This window comes from Telmatherina bonti (genome assembly GCF_933228915.1).
Source record: "Telmatherina bonti genome assembly, chromosome: 22".
NCBI classification, from domain to species: Eukaryota; Metazoa; Chordata; class Actinopteri; order Atheriniformes; family Telmatherinidae; genus Telmatherina; species Telmatherina bonti.
Genome location: NC_136631.1, coordinates 25869218 through 25896277, shown reverse-complemented (window position 1 = coordinate 25896277; position 27060 = coordinate 25869218). Strand labels below are relative to the sequence as shown.

Sequence of the window (27060 nt, the reverse complement as noted above, 5' to 3'; positions counted from 1 at the left end):
GGAAAGCTTTGAAGGCGTCTTCATCCTGAGGGCTCATCATCTAGATGAGTGTTGCAACATTCTGTATTCTCAGTGTATTAGTTAGGGTTCAACGTGTTCACTCATTAGATTTTATGACACATGATTTAGATACAACACGTGTGCTGTGAAATAACATGTCAGGTATGTCAACATGAGTTTGTTGGGTGATATGATGGTTTGGGAGAAGTGCTTATGCATCTCAGCGGGAATTACTTAAATCAATCCTAAATTTGGTTCATGTGCTGTTTTCCTAATTTCTGAATCATAGATTACACCGCCACGTTGATCAGCAACGGCCTCAACGTCATGAAATTTTACATTTTAATATTAACAAACTTTTGGGAACATTTGGGAATTATGAATACTAATTGTTACAGTTTTACAGGAGGAAATACAAGATTTTAGTTGCCCAGCAGTCTGCGGTTCTTGTTGTCTGTGTCTTCATCTTCCAAGGATAGACAGATGATAGATCTATTCAGTTTCAGGTCACATTTCTAAGGGACTGCGCTTAGTGACAATGATTTTCCAAGTTGATAAGCATCTTTGCCATTTCCAATGATATTTTTATTGTTTGTCCACTTAGTATTGTACAGGATTTATGACTTCTTCATGGAGTTTGGCACAAAGTAGGAAGCCACAACCCACCCTTGCTCAGATAGACTTCACTTGAAGATCCACCTTTTATACCTAATCCTGACACCCTTACCTGTCTCCAAGTTGTTTTTTGTTTGCTTTTTTTCTTATTTTTTAGCTTTGTTTTTTTGTTTTGTTTAATTTTTATATACTTGTGTCTGTTAAATCCGGATTTAAAGAAACTAACAATTTCCAGAAAAAAGTTTTTTTTATGCTTTTAAGAAAACTCAACCACTCTGGAAAAACATTTGCATTCTTTTATATGAATAGCTTTTTTTTTTTTTTTTTTTTTTTTTTTTTTTAAAACATAAAGACAACCTTTTTGCATTTTAAATACAGCTAATTTAAATTGCTTACCATCTTACACAAACATGATGACACTTAAATGTAAATTTTGACGCCCCGTGACAGACTGGCGCCTTGCCCACGGTGCACCCTGGCTCTCGCCCAATGATTGCTGGAATAGACTCCAGCTTGTGACCCTTAAAGCGGGCCGTGACCTTTAATCGGACTAAGCGGTTTGGAAAATGAATGAATGAATGTAAATTTTGACAGGGATACCTCTTGGCAGGTGGCAGTGACTAAAACTGTTCTGCACTTTCTGTCACTGCCCATAAAACATCCCCATAGAACAGTGTTGTTTCCATAACACCCAGTGATTGGCTAACTGGTAACTGGTTGTAACTTCATATTAAGCAGACAAATGTGATGGTCATATGAAACCTCATCTCTTACACTGAATTTTACTGTTTTAAGTGTGAAGTAAATTTAAAGTTTGACAAAGAGGACGAAGCTGATGACCTAATAGAGTTTTATTTCCTCCTCTTGGTAACTGCTTGACTTAGAGCAGGAAAGCTGTTAAAGTGGCAAGCTCCAACAAAGACTGTCCCAGTTTGAGGGGAAATGGCTCCAACACACAGAAAGCACAGGAATCATCAGGCTACATGAGAAAGAAACCCAAGCGACCACAATACCTTACTGCAAAATCAAAATGAAAGCTCTTTTTCCTTCAAAGAAAGAACACATACAACAAAAAGATAAAACATATTATTCACACACACAGACACACTCACACTCACACACAGTGATGGAAAGACAGTGATGCTTACACATGAAAAAAAAAAAAAGCTTCACATTAGTGAAACGTTTACTTAAGGGATTTTTTTTCTTCATTTTTCTTTCAAAAGAGGGTCGAATAAACATCAGAAAACACGGTAAAACAGTTCTATCATTTGTATGTCTAAACCTAATTTTCTGGAGAGATAACCAGCTGTTTACTACGGCCGTATTAATACAGTAATTACTGTAAACTGCCACCGACTTCAGTGATGAAGTTGATATCTACCAATTAAATTGTCCTCCAGGCTTACAAGAGACCGTGCTTACAGGACAAGATCAGGGTTGTTTGAATCACTCGCATGAGAAAAGAAAGTTTTAAATGGTTTAAATTTGTAAATCAGTTTAATAGATACTTTATTAACATGTGGATTGTACACATAAATCTTAAATCATTTCAGTCCCCTTTTGAAAAAATGAAGGAGTTCTGCATTAGAAGCTTTGTTAGAAGAAACATTAAGACTTAACCCGAGTCAGACTTATTTCTCACATAAAAGAAGAATTTTTGGTTTAATTCTTGTGTCTGTTGTTAAATGAGGTTAAAACAAAAACACGACAAACGTACCTCTTCTGTTTGTAAGTGAGCATGGCTTCTGCAATGGGGAGCTGGTGGGCCCCGTTAGCTCCCACCATGTACTGCGTTACTCTCGACACCACATCTGGGGTCTCCTGGGCTGCGTGGGACACGACGATTATTACTCAGGACTTGAACGCATGAAGTCATGTCAAAAACAAAGTACATTCTTGTTCATTTCTAAAGTTTTACATAGTGTGACGGCCTTGTGTGTGTTATAATCATATCTTTTCTTTTCAGTTGCTGATTGGTCGACTGGGAGCCTTCGGAGAAAAAGATCCAGGATTTCAGAGGGCTCCCTTCTGCTCCCCACTCTCTTCCTCCCGGGGTTTTTTTTGTTTTGTTTTGCATTTCATTTTAGATTTGCTTCAATAAATGAACTTTAAATAATTTTTGGTGTCTGCTTTCGAGCCAGGTTGTTAGAATAGCAGGATGCAGTTATTAAAACCCATTTAGTCTTCACACGGTCCTTAAATAACTCAGCACAGGACATTTTACACACAGACTTGTTAAGTTACTTCTAAATCACATTTATCAGAAATAATTTAACCGTTTCCTGTCGGATGTCGCCAGTCTCATAGAATTTGGACCAATTTCAAGTTCTACATCAGTTCATTTACATTTGCAGTCATTCTTTGATGTAAATGCAGACTGAGGTCTAAATTTTGCTCCTTTTCAGCACCTTGAGCTGCGTCTTCCTCGGCCGTTTCATTGTAAAGTTACTGCAGTGTTTCAGATCACTCTCTTGCTGCATGAACCATTTTAAATTGAGCTTTCACTGGCAGACAGATAGTTTTACATCTGACTTAAGTTAGGACAAAGAGGAGTTTTTAAGGTTGATTCAATGGCTGCGAGGTGTCCAGGTCCTGCAGCTACAAAACAAGCCCAACTATCTGTATCATCAGATGTACGCGCTGCATCACGAGATCTTTCACTTCAGCATCATCTTTCCAAATGATGCTCCACAAGTCTCATAGCTTCTTCAGATGCAACTTTGTTAACCTAAAAAGTGTAGCCAAGTTGTTTTGATGAATAAAAGACTCTCCTGTCGCCCTTCCAAACAAATATTATCTGGTAAGTCTTTTTCTAAACAAACGGTCATGAACCTTAACATTTAACAAGCTAACTGAGCTTTGCAGTCTGAGATGTAGCTCTCATTTTCTTCAGTTTCTCTGCGTTTTACACATTCAACTCCTGGGAAGACCGTCTGCACTGAAGGATTTTCATTTGTGAATAATCTTTCTCCCGGCAGAGTTATGAACCAGATAGTTTGCAGCTGGCTTCATAACCTCTCCAAGATTGATACGCAGCAACTATTCTTTCTCAAAAAAATCATTGCAGATGTATTTCCTACTCGGCATTGTGCTAATATAAGCTCCAGACCAGTAACTGCAAAGATTTCTTTAACAGACATTCTCACACTTCATTATGACAAGTTAATAAAGTGCATTTGGACAGCAGATCTTGACCTGCTCATTTCCTGAGGATGCAGTCAGGGTGTACTTCATTTTTCACACACAACTTCTGCATATTGGCTTATTTTTGATAGAAAAATAAAACAAGTTTTCTTTTTCATCTGATGTTGTATTTAGATTATTTTAGGACCTGGTAATCCTGTATTGTTTGCTTTTTATGGCTTGTACATAGTCTAAAATAGGGTTTTCACACTTGCACACCATCGTCTCCAGTAATTACAGTTTAATTGCCTCAAGGCTGAAAATGAGTTCTGGGATTTTGTGACAAAAATAATCAGCTTTCAAAGAGGTGGAGGTTCTCCAGGGGCCTGCTGAGCTGTAAGTAAATAAGTTATTTCTTGCTAAGGAGAAAAGCGTCAGTGAGAAGAAACAGCCCACCAACAACAGGAGCCTCTGGCTTGTGAAAAAGATCCCTCCAGGCGGCATCTTGGAACAAACTGTTGTATCGATAGTCGATAGTGCCAAGATATTTTGAGACTGGATGCGCACCTAAGGGCAATCAAAGATGGACATTCATTATAGGAAAACTTCATTTTTAATTACAGTGTTTGTCCAGCAACGTTATAACTAAAGGAAACAAGCAGGATATGAAGCAACGCAGCAACCTGTTACCATTGATCGGTCTACTGGTGTGTCTCCTACCTAGAGGAATGATAAGGAACCTCATGTAGCCGAGCCAGTCTGGGGTCTTGTGGGACAGGTGATCCACGAAAAGCCTCAGAACTGCACTCAGGTAGTGCTGCGCTCCTGCCACCGCAATCTTTATGGGAATGGGTGTCTGGGAGTTACAGTTGCAGCTGAGAACAGAAACAAAACAGCACAGTTTCCTTACTCCAAGCAGCTACACACTGCAGCGTTTTCAGGCAAAAAGCAGGCTTACAATCTCTGTATGCGAGACACAATGGTGTTGAACGCAGCTTGGATGTCGGCTGTGGTGCAGGTGCACACCACTGGCAGATGATGGTTCTGCAGCATATCGGAAAGGTACTGAGAGAGAAGGAAAGCAAAGAACAGATAAATAATGACAGCATGAATTTACGCCCGTCTGTGCAACCAGAAAGGAAACTACTTGGAAACATGTAGAAGAAAGTACGCCTGAAAATGTATTTTAACACAGTAGATACATAAAATAAACTCATTAAAAGTCCAACTTGCCACTTGGGTTATATTTAAAGTACAAGTGGGACTCAATTGAAAAACATAATCTAATTATTTACATGCTTTGTAATTAATTAATATTGATTAATAGCATTTTACTCACATATTTGCTCCAAAAAGCAACATTACTTCTGTTCATATGGAGGACTAAGTCAAATAATAGACACTTGTACTGATATTGTAAACTCCAAAGGGCTTTATTAATGTCTGGAAAAATACATTAATATAATTTCTGTTCAAAACAGTAGAAAAAAATAGAAAATATCTTTGCCCAAAACTAAACAGACCTAAAATTGAAATGTCATCTCAACTCTATGATGCATAAATCAATGTAGCATTTTTTCCATGTATAATATTTACATATTGACAGAGAAACATTTCTTTGTCTTTTCTAATATTTAACTTTTTATTCAGTCAATTTATTTGATCTAATCTATAGAAATTGATTAAACAATATATTGTCATATTTATATAACAGAAATATTCTATAAAAACTGACCAGTATCATTTTCTTGTCCTGTTTATCACTCAGGTAAACTTGGTCATTATGTGCTCATACATATATGAAATTTTATACTATATTTGTTATTTCTTCAGTGAGTGGAAGTGTATTTGGTGACTCTACTAATCACCACTTAAATGGCAAAATTGAAAATATACCATCCTCACTTATGACTATACGAGAAAAAAGCCTTTAAATATGAGTCTACTGTAGTGGACGTAATGCATCAAAGGGTTAAGTCATTTAACTAACAGCTCCAGTCTGCAACATGTCACAGTACTTTAAACTTTTAAAGCGATTTAATCCACATTATTTATTATTAGACAATAAAATCTGACAGTAATGACTTAGCAGCAATTAACACACTGAAGTCCCACCCCTTATTTAAAGTAATATTTTTCATCACTTAGAATTTTCTATTTAGTTGGTACAAACTGAAGTAGCTGCAAGAAACACTGAATCAAAACTATAAACTTTCATATTAAAGCCCATCTCTCACCTGGCCCTGCCAGTCGGACGTGTTGATGAGGATGATGCTGTCAGGAAGGTGGTTATCGGACACCAGGATGTGGTTTAGTTGGTCGTACACAGTTTTTCTTGGGATCTATGCAAACACAAAGAAGAAGAATTTTCTTTCTGTCTCACTCCGACTTCATTCACCTTTCAGATGTTACATTATCACATCTGCATATTTTCATAAACATTAACACTCAGTCTTCCCCCTCTTCACACTGACTGGTCTTTCATGATCACAAAAATCCTTTCAATCCTTTCTTCATCCATCCATCTAAGAGGCCTCTGCTTTGTCACGCAGCTGCTGCTCTGTCTTCCCACCTGTAGGTGGCAGCGTGTTTCCAGAGAGCGCTCATTGTCCAGGCTGTTGGCCCTCTCGTTCAGTGGTCTGCTGGGCTGGCGCTCCTTCAAGGATGTGCTCCTGCCTCGTCTCCCTGCCAACTTTGGTTCCTGCCTGAAAATGTAAAAAGGAAGTTAAGAAAGGCAGGGCTTAGATGTGTCGCACACAAATCCACTAATTCTACGATGTTCAACATATCTCATAATGATGTTTTTAGGAAATTTCAGTCATGGAGAATCGTTTCCATTTGTTGAAAGTGGAAACAGTGGGTTACGTACCTGTTGGATGAAATAATGAGAGATTCTGTCTTGGTCATTTTGCCACTTGGTGGCAGTCTTTCCAAAAATGTGTCCATATTGTCCATCTCCAGCTCTGTAGTGGGAGTCACCACCTCGGGTTGCTCCTAGGGGGTGAACATAAAATACGAGGAAAAATAAGAAGGTTTGAAGGTGACAAGCAGACAGATGCAATTTGTCATATTTTAAATGTTTCAGCAGTCTTTGGGGATTTTAGCTGCAACTGAAATGGTTCGTTTACCGTCTCATACAGTGTCCAAATATTCGTTTCTGCACTTTTAAAGGCTGTTGCAATGATCACATCTTCTAGTTTTCTTTAAAATTACAACACTCAGGAAACACTGGCTCATACTCACAAGGGAGGCATTATCAGACACACCATCATCTGGATACTTGGCTCCACCGCACTTGGTTTTATCCAGATCAATCTGAAATGAAGTGGTGGGAGAAAATAAACATTACCATTTTCTGACGAGGTCCCACTTTGATTTCACAGAAAAAAAAAAACATTGATTAACATCTCGTGATGGGTTCTTAGATCGTCTGAAGCCCTACAGTTTCACAAACAAGCTGTCAGTGGTTTACGCCCGCAGACTGATGGGGAAAATCTCTGCAAGGAAAGTACATTCCATGCAGCAGTCAGTGCAGGTCGGTTACTCTGTTAGACAGCTTGAATCAACGTTAAAGGAGCAAAACGTGGCAGGAGACTTCAGATGAAGTGATGTTGCAGGATGAAAACACGCAGAAAGAAATTTCCTCCCTACGGATTTTCTGTGTTGGAGAGAAGAAAGGTCTCACCGGACTGGGAGGCTCCCTGTGGCTCCGGCTACTGTGGATGCTGCCAATCTCGGTTTGAGAGCTGGAGAGGGAGAGACCCTCGAAGTATGGCCTGAAAATACAAAAACAAGACAACATGTTTGTCATTTTTAACATGGCTGCCGAGGCTTTGTCAGGATCTCCTTCCCGTCGGGTCACAGGAGAGGTTTGTTTATAGTGTTGTGTTATTTACTGAACTTATCTGAATGTTTAAATTGCAACTTAATATTCTGGTTTTATCAATACTTTGCAACATCTTTCAGCTTGTTTGGCTAGTGTCTGATGAATGTTTTCTCTGAATGTGGAGGAGGTCGCTGCTGCCTTTCAGCCCAAGTCGAAATGTTTTGTTTAGCTGGAACATCCTGCTTTGGTTGGAGTCTGACCAGCATGAAGAAAGTCATATCATCCTGTGGCCTTCTTAAGTTTTTTTTTTTTGATGACCGGGTCTCATTTTGCTCATGGTTGCAATGTGGGACCTGGCTGTCGCCTCCTCAACAGCAGCATCAAGCCTGATATTAGGGACTGGAGTTTGTTTATGTAAAATTGAACTTATGAGTGGGATTAGATTGCTATTATCTAATTTTTTTTTTTTTTTTTTTAAATAATAAAAAAGAATTCTTGATAAAAAAAAATTTTTTTTAAACTACAACAAAAACCCCAGTCCAAAATGGCTGAGACTGTGTATGATATGAGTAAATAATAACAGTAAATCTCATAATCTAATATTTGAATCAAAACAAAAGACACAAAAAACCCCATAAATGTTGAAAGTGAGAAGTTAGCATGAAAACTATTAGCTTAACCTCAATTTGACGACGGCTAGACATCTGAAAAATATAAGTTCAGGGTTAACGTATCTGGAGAAGTGGCATTAAAATAAACATTTGGAGAAGCATATTGCATCTGATTAGGTTTATCTGGCAACAGGTCAGTAACATTATTGGGGATAATAAAAAAAAAAAAGAGCACTGTAGAGAGGCAGAGTCTCTCAGAGGTAAACATGAGCAGAGGTTTGGTAATCTGGCAAAACAAAAATTCATCTAGAAATATGAAGCAATTTACAAAAACAAAACAAAAAGAAGACATAACATTAAACTTTCCCATAATGACAAAACTTTTTGTAAAAAAAAAAAACACTTAGCAGGAGATCAATATTGGATCTTTGAGCCTTCAGACAACGCTGTATTAAAAACAGGAATGATTGTGTGATTATCACTGCAAGGGGCTCAGGAACACTTCCAACAATAATTGAATTTAAATAGAATTTACTGTGAAATGCAGGTTACAGCACTAACATTAACAAACAGAACACGGTTTTTGCACAAAACTCTGCACATCTGAGACTCTGGGAGATGCATTATGGAGCTGGAAACTTTAATATTTGGAAAAACATCACCAATTCTAAAAGGCATAAGCAGGTGACAGAGCAGCATATTTATTTTCCAGAGAAGACTTTGCATATTTTACAAGACAAAGCTAAATTCATCTAACCTTTATTGAGACCTAATGCTGCGATCAAATTCCAGATATTCCCATAATTTTACTGAAATAGTAGAAGGCCTGATTTTTTTAAAATTACATATATTTTTTCTATTCTTTGTTGCAAATAAAATCATAGTTTGTACGATTAGTAACTCGTTACATTCTGTTTTGATTGAGATTTTAAGAATCCTGAAGTGGTACTCATCAAAAACTATGTCGATCACAGGCATGGACATTAACGGAGATTTTCTAAAATAATCTGAAAAACATGTTTGAACTTAAAACCAAGCCTTTTCTTTTTACTCTAACTTGATTTATTTCACTTCTCAGTAATCAGGTGCACCTTCAGTGATAAAAACATGACCTGAAAACTGTTCAGAAACAGGAAGCTGCGCTCACTTGAGTTTGGGTTTGGGTGTGCTGAGGACGCTGTCGTCATCATCCAGCTCCGGACCGCTGTCGCTGGGGTTCTCGAATTCTACACTGTCCAGATCCAGATCCTCTTCTTCTACTTCAGGAGGTGGCTCTGCAGGGTCCTGCTCTGAGTCCAACACCTTCACAAGTATACACATGAAAACTGTGGTCATGAGGGGAAAGACTAACTCTGAGCAATGAAGGGCGAAAACACCCACCTCATCCGAAACTCTGAACCGCTTCAGGAGAGCCACGACTCGCTGCTTAAAGTTCTGCTGCTAAAACACAGAAGCACGAAGGTACAACGTTAGTTTTAGGCCCAGTTCTTCTGCAGCACAGTGCTCTGAGCAAAGAGAAAAGAGCTACAGCCACATGTGAGTGGGAGCTGCTGCAGCTCAGTCATTTCACCAGTAGACATGTTTGCACTGACAGCTGAGAGTTGCTTTTACTGTGTGTGCACTCATGACAATCAATAATAAAACAACATTCTGGTCTATATGCTTTGGCAGGGCTTTCATCTCTTGTTTCTGGTACCAAAGTCTAAAAAAAGACCACATTCTGAAAACAAAAATAATGTTTTCTGTACTTAATTGTGCATATTTTGGTGTCAAAAGTCATGATTAAGGCAAAATTTATTTTACAAAGAAGAAGAAGAATGCAGCCTTCTTATCTCTTTTTCTCCACACATTTTCAACATCAGGTCAGGCTGCATTCACTGTACCATGGAAGTGAGAATTGGGAATTCTTTGGTTTTGGCTTTATTGTTTGACCAATAGCAGCAAATAGTCATTGTTAGTTTAGCTTACTTAGATAACTGCTTTGTTTCCTACACAAAATATAGAAATTCACATTTTTCATTTCCCATTAAACACACCTTCTGAAACATGACTAAAATAACATTGCAGTTCATACAAGCAGTACTTCTTATGATTAGTCTAAAATATATACACAAAGGATTGGAGGAACCGTGAAGGTCAGGTTTTAAAGAGCTGAAATGTGACAAAAAGAAGTTCGTCTCTATTTTGTACTTGAGAATAAACCGGCCAGCTGGCTGTTACGCTCTGCTGTGCAAACTTTCCAAAGGGTCTTTAGAAGGTATTAATGTGCTTTGAGGGTTAAAAAGCCTCAAAAAGAGGCACATTCTGTAGAAGTGAGTGATGGAGAGTCATTTCACACCCTAAAGCTTTTATGTCTGAAAATAAACCTGTATCCTTGTGGCATAAAAAGAAGCTGGTGCATCTCTGCAGCATTTTCACCAAAGCATGTTTCAGATATTTAACTAAGACTTGAGGATATTGCATCAGCATATGAAAAAAAGGACTCATTAAAATGTGTTTAATTTGATTCACAAGGCAAATGACTGTATGATCAACTTCATTTGGCAGATTTAGCTGCAGCTCCCAAGCAAAACTCTGTTCCTCGAAGTGTGAACTTAGATAACAAAACACAATATGGTGCCAACAAGTTTTTGTGGATGCCTGTAGCTTCTTTCATCGCAGTGTTTTACGTCCCGCCTCTTTTTGTCCTGCAGTGCTGTGTGCTCATTTTACTTCCAGCAAGACTATTCCAACTTGTATCTGTGTTGGAAAAAAACCCAAACACCACAAAGTCCGCAGTAAAAAGATAAAACTCTTGTATGTTTTATCTAGTGGTATCTATTGCTCTGGAAGTATCGGGGTTGGAGCTGGTGTTCTGCACATTCAAAGGTTTATTTCCCTGTAGCTTGGTTTACTCATAGACTGTATATAAAAAAATAGACGGAGCCTCCATGACGTCACCCACAGGTTTCTGAAGAGCTGAATTGGCGCTCGGAGGACGGTTCCTACCATTGCCATCCTTTCAGGAGCAAAAAACTGGCTAAAAACCGCGGTTGTTCTACGTTCTTCTTACTTGAAGCGGAAGATTGGGTACCTGTCAATCAAAAGGACACGCCACTAAATATGCCAAATTTCAAGATTAAATTACTTTTCAACGGGCGAGTTTGGAAAAAATTCACTCCCCCCACAGTTGTCATGAAGGTAAACCTGACCTATTAAACCAAAAAAGGATTTCTGAACCAGGCTGTAAACATGTTTATTTCTGCTGTGAAGTTGGTCTTTTTTACATGGGAGTCTATGGGGATTTGCTCTGTTTTGGAGCCCCTAGTGGATGAAGGGAGAACTGCAGTTTTATGCACTTCCGCATAGGCTTCACTTTTAACCGCCTAAGGCTCCATCCATGTTTCTTGTACAGTCTATGGGTCTGCTTCATGTTCCTTACTCTGGTGATGGAGGGAGTCCTCACGATCGACCTCCTCTGCTTTTTTGGCTTCCTCACATCAAACTCATCATCCTCAAGATCCTGTAAACATACAGAAACTGACATAAACCAACTTTTCTTGACTGGCTGATTAAATTGACAGATTAGGATTAAATTGACAGATTAAATATTAACCCAGGAACCACAGAGCAGGCTCAAGCAAATCATCTCATGGATCTAAAAGCTGAAATGATTTCCAGGCAGACTCACCTGTCCCTGCACAGCATCATCGCTGGCCTCCTGCTCTGAGGAGAAGCTCTCATACTCTTCCTCTGAGTAGTTATCTGCAGGAGATAAGCAGGCAGATTAAAAGCTTGAAAGCGTAGAGGACGCCTCATACATACTGCAATGACCCTTTTAAAATTGACAAGCTGCCAGGATCTAAATATACATGAGGTGTATAGCGCATGCAGGTCTGCATGCTGCCTGAATTTCATGGCTTTCCGCTTAATTGGAGAGAGGAAAACTACCCTGACCCTTGTGATACCCTCTCAGTATATCAGCATTTCATCAAGCATGATAATGATGGCATTCTGCTGTTTTACCTTCAAGAACACGGTGGGTAATGAGAAGCAAAGCATACCAGAGCATTTGATCTTCTGTCCTCCCTGCAGGGCCGCCTCCTCGTGATCTATTGGCTGACTGGACAGGGAAAAGATCCAGATCTCTGCAACTTTGCCCAGCATGTCTTTCTGGTTGCTGCAGAGAGGGAGAACCTGACCTCCCTCGGTTGGGTGCTGCATCACCTGGCAGATGCCGAAAAATTGCACATCAATAAAAAATGTACATGTTCCAAGAAGTAAAACCTCAAATTGATCAGGTAGTATTTTATTGAACCATATTACAAAAAAGTGAACAACAGCCCCTCCTTTCAACATCTGTTCATCAACATGTTGATCTCTTTTTTACACCTGAAGTGATTGTATATGAAGTGCAACACATGACAGAATAATTTTTCTTCAAGAACAAGGAATGAGTTGAGCCGTCAAACCTCAACAAGTTACCACATTTTGAATGATAATTTAGTTTGGAAATAGCACCTAGTGGTTATAAGTGATATTGCACTTTGACGCAGCTCCTCATTGGCATCATGTCTCAGACCCATCAGCTACTTGGATGCTTTTATAAACATTCCCAGTGCAACAACTACAGATGAGTTAAAGCTTCATATATTTTCTCTTTTCAGATGACCAAAACAAAATATTTCCACGAGCAAAGAAGGATCCCTTAAGCTATCGCTATTAGCCATTGATAAGAGCATTTTAAGGAATTTGTGAACCTGAGGGACCTGCCTATCCTCCATGTATATAAAGCAGGAAGATTTGGGGAGATTTCAGCCCCTCCCTAAGAGACTCTAAAATATTATGGCAGCAGTGGTGGATGAGACACACTGGGTTGTTTTGGTTGATACACATCTAACATTCAGATGATCTCAGAGAAAACTCTTCTGGATTTCTTTAAGAAAAGAGAGCAGAGGGTGTGTTCTGATTATCAGGGTATCGTACTTCTCAGCCTCTGTGGTAAATGCTATGAAAGAGTAGTGGAAGGGAGATTAAGATCAACTATCATGGCCCTGACTGTGACACAGTACACTGGGCCTGGGTGTTTGCCAGTCCAGGTGGCATGTTCTTTGTGACCCTTGTGACTGGGTTTTCTCAGGGATTCTGGAGAAAAAGAGCTTTAAATGGGGGTTGCCTCAGTTCAGAAAGCTCAGGAAAGGTAATAACATCAACCAGATTGATTTCTGTGAATGACTTTCTTCCTCCTGGAAACATGAGTGACTTCCTACACTGACTTGACTGGTGTGCAGGTACGAGTGATGCAGCTGGAATACAACCCAGCCGCTCCAAATGCGAAGAAATGCTTGTTTCTGTAAAGCTGGGGGAGTTAAGTGTCTCGAGTGAGCTCAGTGAGTTTGGTTCAGCTTCTTTAGTCGTGCACTTGCTGTTCCATATGTCAGCCGTGACTCATCAAGTAAATCTTACTGTTCATTTACCGGCCAGTCTACGTCCCCAGCCTCCATGAAGGTTAATAAATGAAAGAACAATCTGTGAATACAAGTGGTTGAAATCATCTTTACGTCCACACTGGGAGGCTCACTCCTCCTGATCAAATGTGAAGCTTGGAAATTCAGGGATGCTTCCTGGAAACGTCCCATTTGAGATTTAATGAGGTCCCTCAGGAAAGAGGCAGCTTCTTCGAGCCGACTGGCTCTGGAGGAGTTGAGGGAAGCTGAGACGGGGAGGCCTGGGCTTCTCTGCTTCACCTGTTACTGATGCAACTAAGTGGTTTGGAGAGTAGATGGATGGGTAACAGAGGGAATTACGGTTTTCCCACTTCATATAAACTCTGAATTTGAGTGTAATTCATGGTATTATTAAAAACTGGCTTATACTGAGAACCAATGCAGAATACAGTTGCGAGAAAAAGTATGTGAATCTGTCACATTTACTTGGATTTCAGCATAAATTGGTAATAAAATGTTTTCGGATCTTCATTCAAATCACAAGAGATGAAAGCAGTCTGCTTTAATTAATTCTACACACAAAATGACTTGTTTTCATGTTTTTATTGAACACAACAAGCTAACACTCACAGTGTAGGATGGAAAAAGTATGTTAATCCTTAGCCCATTACCTTTCCAAAAGCTTTTTCTTGCAACTGTAAATATGGAGGAAAAAGTGCTCTTGGAAATGTGCATGGAAGTAAAACAATCACCACTCTCAGAGTTTGTTCCATTATTTAAAAGATTTGCTAGAAATGATTTATGTTGCAGTTCATAAGAAGCAAAAAGAGTTAGGAGCCCTTTAACACCCAAAACAAAATACATACAGGAAAAACTAGAATAAAAGAAAATACAATTAAATATTCAAACATTCCGAACAATTACTAAATAAAGATATGTCATGTAGGTCATTTTCTGAACCGCTCGGTCCAATTAAGGGCCGGGAGGAAGCTGGAGCCTATCCCAGCGATCATTGGGCAAGAAGCAGGGTATATGCTGGACACCAGTCCATCACAGGACCAACACAGCGAGATAAACAACCATTCATACTCACATTCACTCCTAGGGACAGTTTAGAGTAACCAGTTCACCTAACACGCATGTCTTTGGATGGTGGCCACCATTCGAGCCCCCACCCAGCCAACGTGCAAACCAGCAGCCTTCTTGCTGTGGCCACAGGCCACGGTGCTAACCACTACGCCACCGTGCAGCCCTAAATAAAGATAAATAGTACATAATTCATATGAAAATAAATGCATGAATAAGAGTGAGTAAAATCAAGTATAGATAATCCTGATTAATTTAATAAAATGAAAATAATTCAATTAAAACCAAAAAGGGGTTTGTCACCAATTTGCGCCAACCAGCATCGAGGGATTAAAAGTATGTGACGTCACCTTGGTGGTTGGAAAACAAACACAAAGCATTCAGTCACCTCAGCAAGATTGTTTATTCATGTACAACATCCCTTCTCATCTTCAAATCCTTTTCTACATTACGTAGGGAATACTCTACAACAGAAGTCTCAAACTCCAGTCCTTCTAGGGCGCTTATCAGAGAGGTTTTTAATGTGTCCCTGCTCCAACACACCTGACTTTGAAATGAATGGGTCATTCTGAAGAAGTCAACAATAAGCTGACCCATTTGATTTGATTTAGGTGTGTTGGAACAGGGAAAGAATAAAAATCTGCCGGATTGCTGCCCGAGAGGACTGGAAATGGAGACCCTCGCTCTACAAGATGCTTTTTCTTGTTTGGTTCAGTTTTGACGTGCTGTACTGTGACTAAAAGCTCACCTGAACCACTGTTTTCTGCTACACTGCACTACCGGAGAGGTGTGGTGGAAAATACTCTGGTCTTGAGAAGTTGTAATACATCTAAGAGTCAACTGTCCTCTTACAATGAACATTTTATTATAAACTAATACAAGCACACGCTGGAGCTTGGAGAGAGAACTCTCTCTGCAGATGCTGAAGTAACATCCGATTATAAACCATGCTTAACTCCTCCTAGTTGCTGGGCAGACCACAGAAAACAATCATTCTCTCCTCCGAAGCTAAACTGAGCTCACTAAGCATCAATCACTCACTATATTACTTTATTACCTTTAACCTTTAGACAACTGGTCAACCAAGCAGTTGACAAAAACAGATGCCCTGCAGGAAACTCTTCCTGTCTCAGACTTTGTCTGCACATTCCAGACAAGGATCATATAACTTAAAGAAAGCTTTGTGCATAGACACAAAACACAGCAGGATCACAGCAAATCAATGCATATATGTCTAATACTTAATTCAAACCAAAACCCATAATAATTTCTCCAACAGAGGCTCCTTATTCTGCATCATCTCATCAAAAGTAATTGACCATTTTTCTGGAATAAGTCCCTCCAGATCTTCACATTCTCCTCATAAAGCCCAGCCACTTAAGGACAACGCCTCTCTGTCCCACTGCAGTCCTGAGAGACCAGGACAGCCTTCAGCAACATCATATGTGGTGTTGTGTGTCAGACCGTCTTTCTTTCCTTCAGCTGAAAATTCAAGACGTGTTTCTTTCTTGCAGTAAAGGACATCTCCTTCCTTTTGCTGTTTTTGTTCCTCCCTCTCAGGTTCCAAAATCCTTTTCTTTTCTTCTCTCAGCTGCTGAGATGTGTCCTTAATAAGCTCCACTGAGCTTTGTCCGCCATATGGGAACTCCTTTGTGCATCAGCATCATGTGCACGTAATTAAGCAGTTGATTTGTGTATTCTAGATTTCCTTCAGAGAGAGTTGGCGGGCTGTCTGCAGGCTGTGATTACTGCAGCGTTTCCGCGACGATGCCGCAGATGCACAATTTTTACACTTGACTTTGCAAACCTCTGTTTAATGCGTGATAAATTCTCATGCAAACATTGGTTAACAGCTTCAAGTCACATTAAAATGTACCGCCGTGAATTCTGAGTTATTTTCTAAAAAATATAATGAAATATGTGCATGATTTCTTGGGAAAATATTTAAAACCAAAGGATTTATGTTAAGCGTCATAGTTTCAGATTACACACAATCAAACTGGAGATAAGGATATATATGCACCAGATGACAATAAAGAAAGGTCTTTCAGGAAAATTGAAGTACTTCAAACATAAAACCATTTCTTTACTGTTATTTTTTTGCACAGAGTAATTTAAAAAGGTCAGGAGTTATTGAAGAGTAGCCAGCAGCAGGCACAGTCTTGCACGATATGTCAAACTACAGCTCCAGCTTCCACCACCCTCTCATTAAATTTTCACACCATTTCTGACACTAACTGCCTGTTAGAGGTGAAGCAACTTTCTGTTCCTGCCTGTTCTGAAACTTCAAGATACACAAAGTGCAGCACAAGCAAGCTATGGCCTTGTTATCCTTAATATGCCACAAACGCACACAAACACAGCCTGTGGTGGATTACATATATCTAAATGTGTGGTAAACACAATGAATGCTTCCTTCAGCGTGGTGTCACCATACCTCTGCCATATCAATGGATCCCACTGCAAGAGTCTTGTAGCCTAAGATAGTTCGGTTCTTGTATCTTTTCCGCCTTTGGAGCATGATCTGCAGCTTGTTTCCCTCTCGTTTTAAAAAGTGCGGGTACTAAGAAAGTAGGAAACAGAAAAAAAAGGAAAATAAATTAAGACAGGCTTGCTATGTCAAAAGCCAGAAACAGTAACACCTTTTTCTTTCTGCTGTAAATCAACATGGGCTTCAAATTTCTTAAAATACACCAGTAACCCACTCGGCTGTGGTGAGTGGCATTCTTTGTTGTTTACATTTAGCTTGTTCTTATTTTATGTGCATCATCTCCTTATTTTAACCAAGCCCACAAAACAAGAGCAAAGATAGAGAAGTAGAAATAATTGATGTAAAATGGTGCGCGCACCATGCACAGAACACAGCACAGAACCGGTTCTGTCAAATTAAATGTTGTTTTATAAGTTACAGTGGTTACAAAACCTACGTAACTATGTGAAAAAAAAATTGCCAGAAATTTTAACTAGAAAACCAGAAATGGTCAGATTACAGTTTACATTTATGACCCAATTTACATATTCAAAAGACACCAAAGATGTGGAGGAAAGGTAAAAAAGAAAGTATGGAGATCATTTGGTGACATTCATAGAGGCACATCCAGCCACAGATTCACAATACAGAGAAACAACATAATAAATTCATGGCCACATGATACTAATCTGTGGGAATTATGTAAAGATGAAGAGTGAACTTTTTATAGGCTATAACATATATATAATATTGGATAATATTGAGTTAATCAAATTCACATTTCATTTTCTTTAAATCCTTGGATGGATGAATGACTGTAGACATAGTCATAGTAACGTCTGGCCACATACTAACTAAGGACATGTCCACATGCAGATGAGATTAGGTGTACCTGCTAAAGTTTTTAGGGTTAAGACATTCTTTAAATAAAATAAGGAAACATATAAATAAATTAAACATATAAAAAGACATTTCGTCTACATGGAATCAGCAGTTTGGGAGCCTGAAGATGCTAATCTATTCAATCAGGTTGCAAAATTAATAAATCTGAAAACATCATGTTTTTGTTTGAATATTTACAATCCATATGCACCTTTTCTGACCCATGACGACAGAGTCTCACTTTTTCCTTAATCTGCATGTGCAAACCATTGCAAAAACTACAAAAATGGAGGATTACAATGCTGAATTTGTGCTGCAGAAGCTACTGAGGATGATGTGGCTTTCACAGCCAAATCTGTAAACATGGAAAATGTCTCAAGTGATGTTGCACTAATGTCTCCTTTTAAGCTTGATTCTCCAATGTCTTCTTCTTTGGATGTTGCTTACATCAAAAGTTTATTCTCATCCTCTGTGTCTTATTATTTGTTTTGGTTTTGTGTAGTTTTGTGACGGCAGCACCACTTACAGGCCTGAGACATGATGTAAGACAAGATTTTCTTTGGTTTTTTGTGGACATGAACATTTTTTAAAAGGATTCTGTCTCAATGCAAAACTCTTTTCAAATGAAATTGAATAACTATTCCATGGACACAGTTAATATATCCTATTATGTCCTCCAGTGTATTATTGACATGTACACACAACTTAATGGTGTGTGTTAGCAATCCATGGCCACAATATAGCAGACCATGACACAAAATAACATCTTGCTTCCAGACAGTAATTTCATTAATCTGTATCTGTACTATAAAACATACTTTCTTCTGATGTCACAAGACTGACATACTACTGGCTTGCTTTTTTTTTTTTTTTTTTTAAATGGGGTTTTACTGAAATAAAAGTTTTTATTAACAAAAATATAGTGCAGCAGAAGCTAAACTTAAGAGAGCTACAGCTAAGTTAGCCAAATCAATGTTAGCTTAGCTTGCTAATAGTGCCATGTAGTTTGATTTGATTTGATTGATTTCAGATAACTTCTTTTAATTACATAAATAAAAATAATATTGTTTTTATGACATTTCTTTCTTTAAGTTTTAGACTCAAGGGTGCTGCACTGAATGATGGGTAAATTAGCTATTTAGCTAAATGTGAAGTGATGAACACTTGTTTACTTCTTTCCAACACATTTTATATTCCACTTTGAACTGAGCCTTTTTGCTCCCCACAGGTTGGAGCCATGCTTAACATTGATGAAAAACCGGTGGTGTCCATTTCACAGGAAATAACCAGGCAACTGAAACACACCACCTTCATTTCACACACAAACCTAATGTAAGTTTAAACACATTACACAACTCACCCACACATATGTAACTTTTTTTCTGTCATTCACAGCAAATATTAAGCTAAGATTTATGAACATGGGGTTTATTTGGCAACACTTCACTGTGAAATACTTTTCCTTTACCTGCAGTGAGAAGGTGAGAGCCAGATCAGTTTCCACCGACCCACTGGGTGGCAGCACAATCTCATGGGACCTTAAAACACGCTTGGAACCCTGTAGGTAAATGAACAAAAAGTCTGGTGTTTGATTACTTGTGCACAAGTCATATTTAGGTAGCTTGCATTCCTGCAGTAAAGGTGTTGGGTGTGAATAATTTAGCACAGTTGAACATACAATTTTAAACATTGAACTATTGATTGTGGATCTTAAAAACATTAGTGTACTAAGATTGTCCTAGAAAAACTGTGTTATATACATGTTAAATGTATTTTCCTTGTTTCTTTATTATACTGATGGATTGTTCATTTATAGCACATCATTAGATGCATTTATAAGATCTAATAAGATTAGCAGCGGTGTTGTGAGGGATATAAGTATGTTTAATGCCTCTTTGTTTTAAGGGTTTATTTAAAGCATACCTGGATTTTAACTGCAATGACCACAGAAATCAACTCCTTATCGAGTTCACGCATCACAACCAGCTTCTTCAGTGTCAGACTGCACAACCTGGAGAAAGACACAGAGAAACAGAGAGGAAAATGTTTAACCTAGCACCAATACTGCGTTTTAAGTGAGTCATAACAACAAGGCTGTGTGTATTTATTAAACACAATTTACAAGGCGACAAAACACAAAGAGAAGACCAGGAAATATAGCAGTCCTGCTATAATTTTTGTAGAATAGCTGTAATAGTGTCGGACTTTGAATAAGACATCACACTACACCAAGAGGTCACCAAGGTCAGTGGAGATGTTGGTGAAAACTGACCAGCAACTGCTCCAGGTAACATTAAAGAGTGTGTTATGAAAGATTTGCTTGTATGGTAAACAGTTAAACAACACAAAACAACTGCAATAAATAAGGGTAATGGCTGTGGGCAGTGTTAAACTGGATTGTGGAGTTGAACCTTCAATATCTATTCCCCTATCTTTATTAAATATTTGCTTGAACGAGCTGGAAATATAAAGTGCGTGACACAAAGTCATATATTTGTCCCTTTGAACATGCCATAAAAAGCAAGATAACGTGATAAACAAACAAATTATGCTGTTTTCTAATCTATGTTGTGTCTTTATAGATGAGCAATTTCAGATAATTTGGACTCCTTGGGTGGAAGAATTTGCTGAAAAGCATGGTGTCTTCATACAACCAGAGGAAAAAGTTACTATCTATCTATCTATCTATTTACTTACTTAATTTCTTTATGGGTTGAACAACTCATTTGTTGACATTCACCCATTCATGAATTTCTTTCAATTCATGAATGGGTGAATGTCAACAAATGAGTTGTTCAACCCATACAGTAAGTAAGTAAGTAAGTAAGTAGGTAAGTAAGTAGGTAAGTAAGTAGGTAAGTAAGTAAGTAGGTAAGTAGGTAAGTAAGTAAGTAAGTAAGTAAGTAAGTAAGTAGGTAGGTAGGTAGGTAGGTAAGTAGGTAAGTAGGTAAGTAAGTAAGTAAGTAAGTAAGTAAGTAAGTAGGTAGGTAGGTAGGTAGGTAGGTAGGTAGGTAGGTAGGTAGGTACGTACATACGTACATACATACATACATACATACATACTCAGGATTTATTACAGTCTGCAAGCAAGAAGTAGGAAAATGCAAGAAATATTTCATAGAAACAATATATATTTCATCATGAACTTGTATTGAAACCATCCCACTGGATTTCAAATAAGAAAAGAAATGACAACAAAAACAGTTCATTAGTAATTTCAGATCATTTGGACTCCTTGGGTGGAAGAATTTGCTGAAAAGCATGGTGTCTTCATACAACCAGAGGAAAAAGTTACTGGTTTTGTAAGGAGCCAAATTACGGAACTAGCACTGCATTTGTAATGTGATTATTTACTTTCCCATATAATTTGAGTTGATTTTTCTAATGAGTTAGCTGGTTGAATCATTTTGGATGAAATTAAAGCAATGATGACAAATTCCAAAATCCCGTTTCCGGGCCTTCATTTAGCAAACGTCATCAGCAACATCCACCGTGTTTCTTAGTTTACTGATTAGCAAATAACTTACTTCATTTGTTTTAAACATGCAGGGTAATTCTAATCTATTCTATTCTAGTTGAACTAATGAACTGTTTTTGTTGTCATTTCTTTTCTTATTTGAAATCCAGTGGGATGGTTTCAATACAAGTTCATGATGAAATATATATTGTTTCTATGAAATATTTCTTGCATTTTCCTACTTCTTGCTTGCAGACTGTAATAAATCCTGAGTATCTATCTATCTATCTATCTATCTATTTACTTACTTAATTTCTTTATGGGTTGAACAACTCATTTGTTGACATTCACCCATTCATGAATTGAAAGACTCCTTCATATTCTATACCACTTAGTCCAATTCAGAGTTGCTGGGAAGCTGGAGTCTATCCCAGCAATTAGCAGGCGAGAGACAGCGTACATCCTGGACAGGTCGCCAGCCCATCACAGGGCCAATAAAGTGAGACAAACAACCACTCACAGTCACTCCTAGGCAGAATTTAGAGTGACCAATTAACCTAAGATGCATGTTTGTGGGTGATGGGAGGAAGCTGGAGTACCTAGAGAGAAAACACACATAAACAGGGGGAACATGCAACATTCTCACTAGTTAGGTCGCAGTGCTAACCACCACACCACCATGCGGCCCTCTGAAAGACTCAGAAGATTATACACATATATATATATATATATATATATATATATATATATATATATATATATATATATATATATATATATATATATTCACCAACCAGAAAGTCAATGTCCTCCTGCCACAACCTCAAAAACTTCTCTCTCTTTAAGGAATATATTTGTTTTTTCTCTTCAGGGAGATCCCAAAACCTGTTCACATAAATTGCAGAGGAAGAACTGACCAGACACCCCATAATGCTTCTACATTTCTATATGGCCAAGTGTGAATCCGGAGAGTTTATGCTGGCAGTTTAATCCTCTGTTGCCCTCACTGGCTGGTCTCAACTAGCAGAGCAGAAACACAAGCAGGATGGTGGCTGCAGGGCAGCTGAGGGGGGCATTGTTAGGGCAGCATGTGTGTGCGTGAGCACAAAGGAGGCGTCTTAACAAGCCTGTCACGATTTTTTGAGACAATTGCTCACAGGAGTTAAAAAGAAACGTTTCTTTTAAAAGCGTTGTGCTATTGAGGCGCTCTTTAGTTCCTTTGACTGTATCATTTAAAAGAGCAGCGCAGAAAAAGCTCAATCTGGAAGCCGACCATTTGTCATTTGCCTCAGTTGTTTACGGCAAAATTAAACTAATAATGGGGCTGGTGATTCAAATGACATCATCACTTAATTATGCCAGGGCACAAAAGCTTGGCATTGGATGTCATTCAGCAGAAGAAGTGGCCATTCAACAAGGTTTATTGACGTATAGAGTAAAGGATGTGAGTCGAAACTGCCACAAGAGGTAGGAGAGCGAGAGAAATGTGCTGAGAGAAAGCCTGATATTTCAATAACTATATCCACTGTCATTAAAGAGAGCTTGACCATTCATGTAATCTAACTCCTCTGCAGGTCTCCTATTTTCAGAACAGGAAATGGATAGGTGAGGCGGCGAACAAAAGAAAACAGCGGCTCTGTGAGTCAAGGCCTTTCTAAACCACACGGTTTGCTGAGTGACATAATTACAATGCTGTGCCTCTGCAGCAGAGGGGTATCAATCAGGAGAAAGGAAAACACTGGGACACAGACTGGAGAAGTGATGACAATGGCAGGTTTGAAGAAACCCCAGCAGGCTGAATGAAGACCTTTCTCCCCTTCGGCTTACACAACACCAAGAAATCCCAGGCACAACGGACACAAGCCAAAGAAAGCTTGCATTGTCTTCAGCCTGCTCACACATAAACAATATGCAGCATTCTTGTACTCCTGTTTTGTATTCTAGCCTTTATCCATTGGTCCCGAGCCCACGGGTCCACTCATTTCAGCTATGCTAGGTGGCTGGATGCTGGTTTGTGTAGGCAAATATCGCCCAATGGTATCTGTCACGCAGACAACTTTGTTCCACAAGTCACATACGGCATGTTGAACAAAGGATTTATGTAAAATATTTAATATTTTCCATTAAAACAGAAGCCAGTGAAAAAAAAATTCAAAAGGAACATATGATTATGTGTAATTGGTCAATCTCTTTGACTTGTTGGAACTGATCTGCTGGGCTGGTAATACTGCCTCCACAAAAAATGATGGAATCATCACTTAGATTAAAGTGAGCAAATTTGTAGTTTGCAGGTTATTTCTTCATTGCTTCTTGGCTATAAATCTCATACTGTTGGAAAGATTGTTTATTCGTAAGGTAAATGCACTTGCAATTCCAGGTGTCATGGAAACGCATCAACAGAACTGATGCGCTGTGGTGTAAACAAGGTAAATCACATCAGACTGTTTAGATGTACAACATGGAGCAGATGTAAACCTGTTCCAGAGGAAATGTAACCTTCAGGCTTCAGTGTTTTGGACATTTCTGAAATATGTGGACGACACAGCCTTGGTGGCTCGCCTAACTGACTCCATCCGATAGCAGCATATCGGAGAGCTCACTCTTCTCTACTGCAACGAGGAGAACATCTGGAGCTGCAGACTGCACGCTGCCCCAGTCACTGGAGATTAATGGGTAGGCAGTGGAGCAGCTGGAACATTTCAAAAACTTGGACACTGAGGAGGACAGAGCACTGTCCTTCTTCTGACCAAAAAGGCTCAACAGCGCCTCTTTCTGCTGAGAAAGCTGAGGACTTTTAATGCAGCCAGAAATGTTTTAACATTTGCTTACAAATCCCTCATAGTGTTAGTCCTAATCTACATTGTTTCATCCTGGTGCACCTTTCTCCAGGTGTGTTTCCATTACTCATAGGATTGTGCAAAATATCGCAATTAAAAAACGCTAATAGAAATACTTACATTTTGGAAAAAGTCAAGTGTCACCAAAAGGTTTTTGCGCTCTCATGAAGTGGTTTGTCTGACTTTTACATATAGAAATATATGGCACAAGTGTAACGGAAACACTTTTATCGCATTTATGCACTTGGCGTGTATAGACAAAAACATCGATATTTCACCACCAAGTTATCTTGGTGTGTAAAGATCTTAAGTCCTTGCTAGAATATAAAGGAGTTTGTATTTAGATCTCATTCCATATGTTGATTCTCCAAACAATATTAGAAATATAACTGTGTGAACAATGAATGGAAAGAGATTAAATTACAACCGCAACACTAGCCAGAAAAAAAAAAAAAAATCACGCTTTTTTCCCCCCCACCCATTGTTTAGGTCTATTTTCTGCTCATTTTTATGTTGAAACATCATCTCAGTGAAGTACCTGGAACCTAAAGTGATCTTTGATGTCTGGTGAGAACTCCTTGTTTTTCTATGATTTCATGCAGTGGCATGTGGAAACATCTTCTGTGTTAAATGAAGTGACCAAATGCAGTTCTTCCACCAATAAAGAGCTTTTTTTTAAAAAAAAAAAAAAAAAAAGCACAGAAAAACAAAACAAGGTTACAGAAGGTTAAAGAGAGGCCGTCATGGACTGTAGATGATTTATGAAACTTCTAAAAATGTCTGGCTGAGAAAAAAAACCAAAAAAAAAACCCACATTTCTACAATCATTGACCATATGGTGCCGTGTGACAGAGGAAGACTGGTGAGATTTCCTCTCCAGTAAATGTTAATTGTTGGTTTGCCAAGGCTTGCGGTGGGCTTGCCGGGCCCTGGTGGCCTTGGGTTCCTCCCCTACACCTCGGGTCGTGGTCGTGCTCCCCTACAAGCACTCAGCTGATCACAGGTTGAACACTCACACGTGCACGCCCACAAAGCGCTCATCTTCCCATCTGCTTCCTACTAAATGTTGCTAATGACCCTCTGTAGGTATGTTTAATAATGGTTGGTATTGTAATTGTTATGTTATTAATTCATTTAGTTTTATTTTTCATTTTTTTGTCTGTTTTTGAATATTGTCACTATCCTACTTATGTCTTGTTGTATTTTTTCAGTACTTTATATTGTTTTGCAAATACTGTAACTTTAGCAGCTTAGACACGCCTTTCTTTTCTCTCTCTCTTTTTCCTCCTTTCATTTCCTCTTTTTTTTCCTCTTTCCCTGCCAGGTCCAGCTCGGCCATATCAAGACGTGACGATGATTGCAAAATGATAAAAGGAAAAATAAATAAATAAAATAGAATAATTATCATAATAATAAAAATTTTCAGATTATCAAGGGCAGCTATATACATGAGATGTCTCCCTTGACAGAGCAAATCTGTCTGGCAAAAATATGGCACGCAGATTGCTGTTCTGTATGCTGAGATGCTGGACAGGACAGGTTAAAAAAGAAAAAAGAAAAAAAAAAGTTAATTGTTGGTGAGATGCCATTAAATATGTGCAATTATCTAGAAGTGACATTTCTGATTAAATATTAAAAGGTAGAAGTTGAAATTAGAAGTTCATTAGAAGAAGCCCAGAATGTTTCTTTACTCGCCTTTGTTTTCCAAGTTAAGTAATCACTATACAACCCTGTTCTTTAGCACTGTAACGTCTCAGATGCTGCTCCTCATATCTTCTTCAGTTCAGCCTTGTGTTGCCACTGTATTCATTCACTTTAGTGTGCCGTTGAGCCGAAAAAGAAGAAAAGATGTCTCTGTGGATTTCACACTCTCACATTGAACTGTTTTTCCTGCAACAAATCGTGCGTCTCAATCCGACGGCTGCCCTTTCACAGGGTGCCTTCTATGCTACAAGCCACAGATGTCCTCAGAAACCCAAATTAATTCATATATCTATAGATCTTCTCACATTTATTTGAATACAACAAAAACATGGTAATGCAGTGAGGACGACCACTCCGGCAAAAATAAAACCATTAAAAAACAAGAAAATGTTTCTTTTTCAGGACAAGATGCAACAGCAGAATGTGCAGCCTCAACATCGTCTCTGGTCCTTCTGCAACACACAATGACACACACAGCAGCCGCCTCGCTCTCTCAGGTCTGAGCATAAGGACGCCCTTGTTGCCACCGGCTAATTCCAGTGCACACTGACACAGACAACACACACACTGACACAGACAACACTCACACTGACACATCTCCTGCCCTGGTGCTGCTGTAAAGAAAGATGTTCCCTGCTGAGCCCCCTTACTGCCCCGCAGGGTCTGCTGGAACACATTGTGGGGTCCTGCCAAGTCCTGATCCAGCGGCCAGCTCAGAACAGATGCTCTGGCAAAGGCGGAGGGGATAGAGGGGGGGGGGGGGGGGGGGGGGGGGGGGGGGGGGGGGGGGGGGGGGGTTGAGTGTGAACACAGAGGACCTGATCGCTATGGGCAACAACATCCGCTTTACTGCTGCTGGTCCTGCAGCTGTGATGGCAATGCTTGTCCAATTTTAGAGCCCAGTTTTTTCCCTTTAGACAAATATTTTAACCTATTCTGTCTTCATAATATAAACATCTCCACGGTTTACAGTTTTTTTTTTTTTACATGTCCTAGCATACAGACAAAATGCAAATTAGC

At 38.9% G+C, this 27060-nt stretch overlaps 1 protein-coding gene across 2 annotated transcripts in view; it reads right to left on the bottom strand.

The window, feature by feature from the left end:
- The window catches only part of pacs2 (phosphofurin acidic cluster sorting protein 2), an 86849-nt gene that overhangs the window by 13303 nt on the left and 46486 nt on the right, over positions 1-27060 (bottom strand). For both annotated transcript variants that reach the window (XM_079262179.1, XM_079262178.1), the window contains exons 2-19: positions 19966-20053; positions 19511-19600; positions 17128-17253; positions 12222-12384; positions 11849-11922; positions 11600-11680; positions 9559-9618; positions 9326-9480; positions 7427-7517; positions 6985-7056; positions 6611-6735; positions 6314-6446; positions 5979-6083; positions 4700-4806; positions 4462-4616; positions 4198-4308; positions 2336-2444; positions 1629-1661 (exon numbers count right to left, since the gene is read on the bottom strand). In XM_079262179.1, coding sequence (XP_079118305.1) covers positions 1629-1661; positions 2336-2444; positions 4198-4308; positions 4462-4616; positions 4700-4806; positions 5979-6083; positions 6314-6446; positions 6611-6735; positions 6985-7056; positions 7427-7517; positions 9326-9480; positions 9559-9618; positions 11600-11680; positions 11849-11922; positions 12222-12384; positions 17128-17253; positions 19511-19600; positions 19966-20053 — 1878 coding nt within the window. The remainder of the gene's footprint in view (positions 1-1628; positions 1662-2335; positions 2445-4197; positions 4309-4461; positions 4617-4699; positions 4807-5978; positions 6084-6313; positions 6447-6610; positions 6736-6984; positions 7057-7426; positions 7518-9325; positions 9481-9558; positions 9619-11599; positions 11681-11848; positions 11923-12221; positions 12385-17127; positions 17254-19510; positions 19601-19965; positions 20054-27060) is intronic.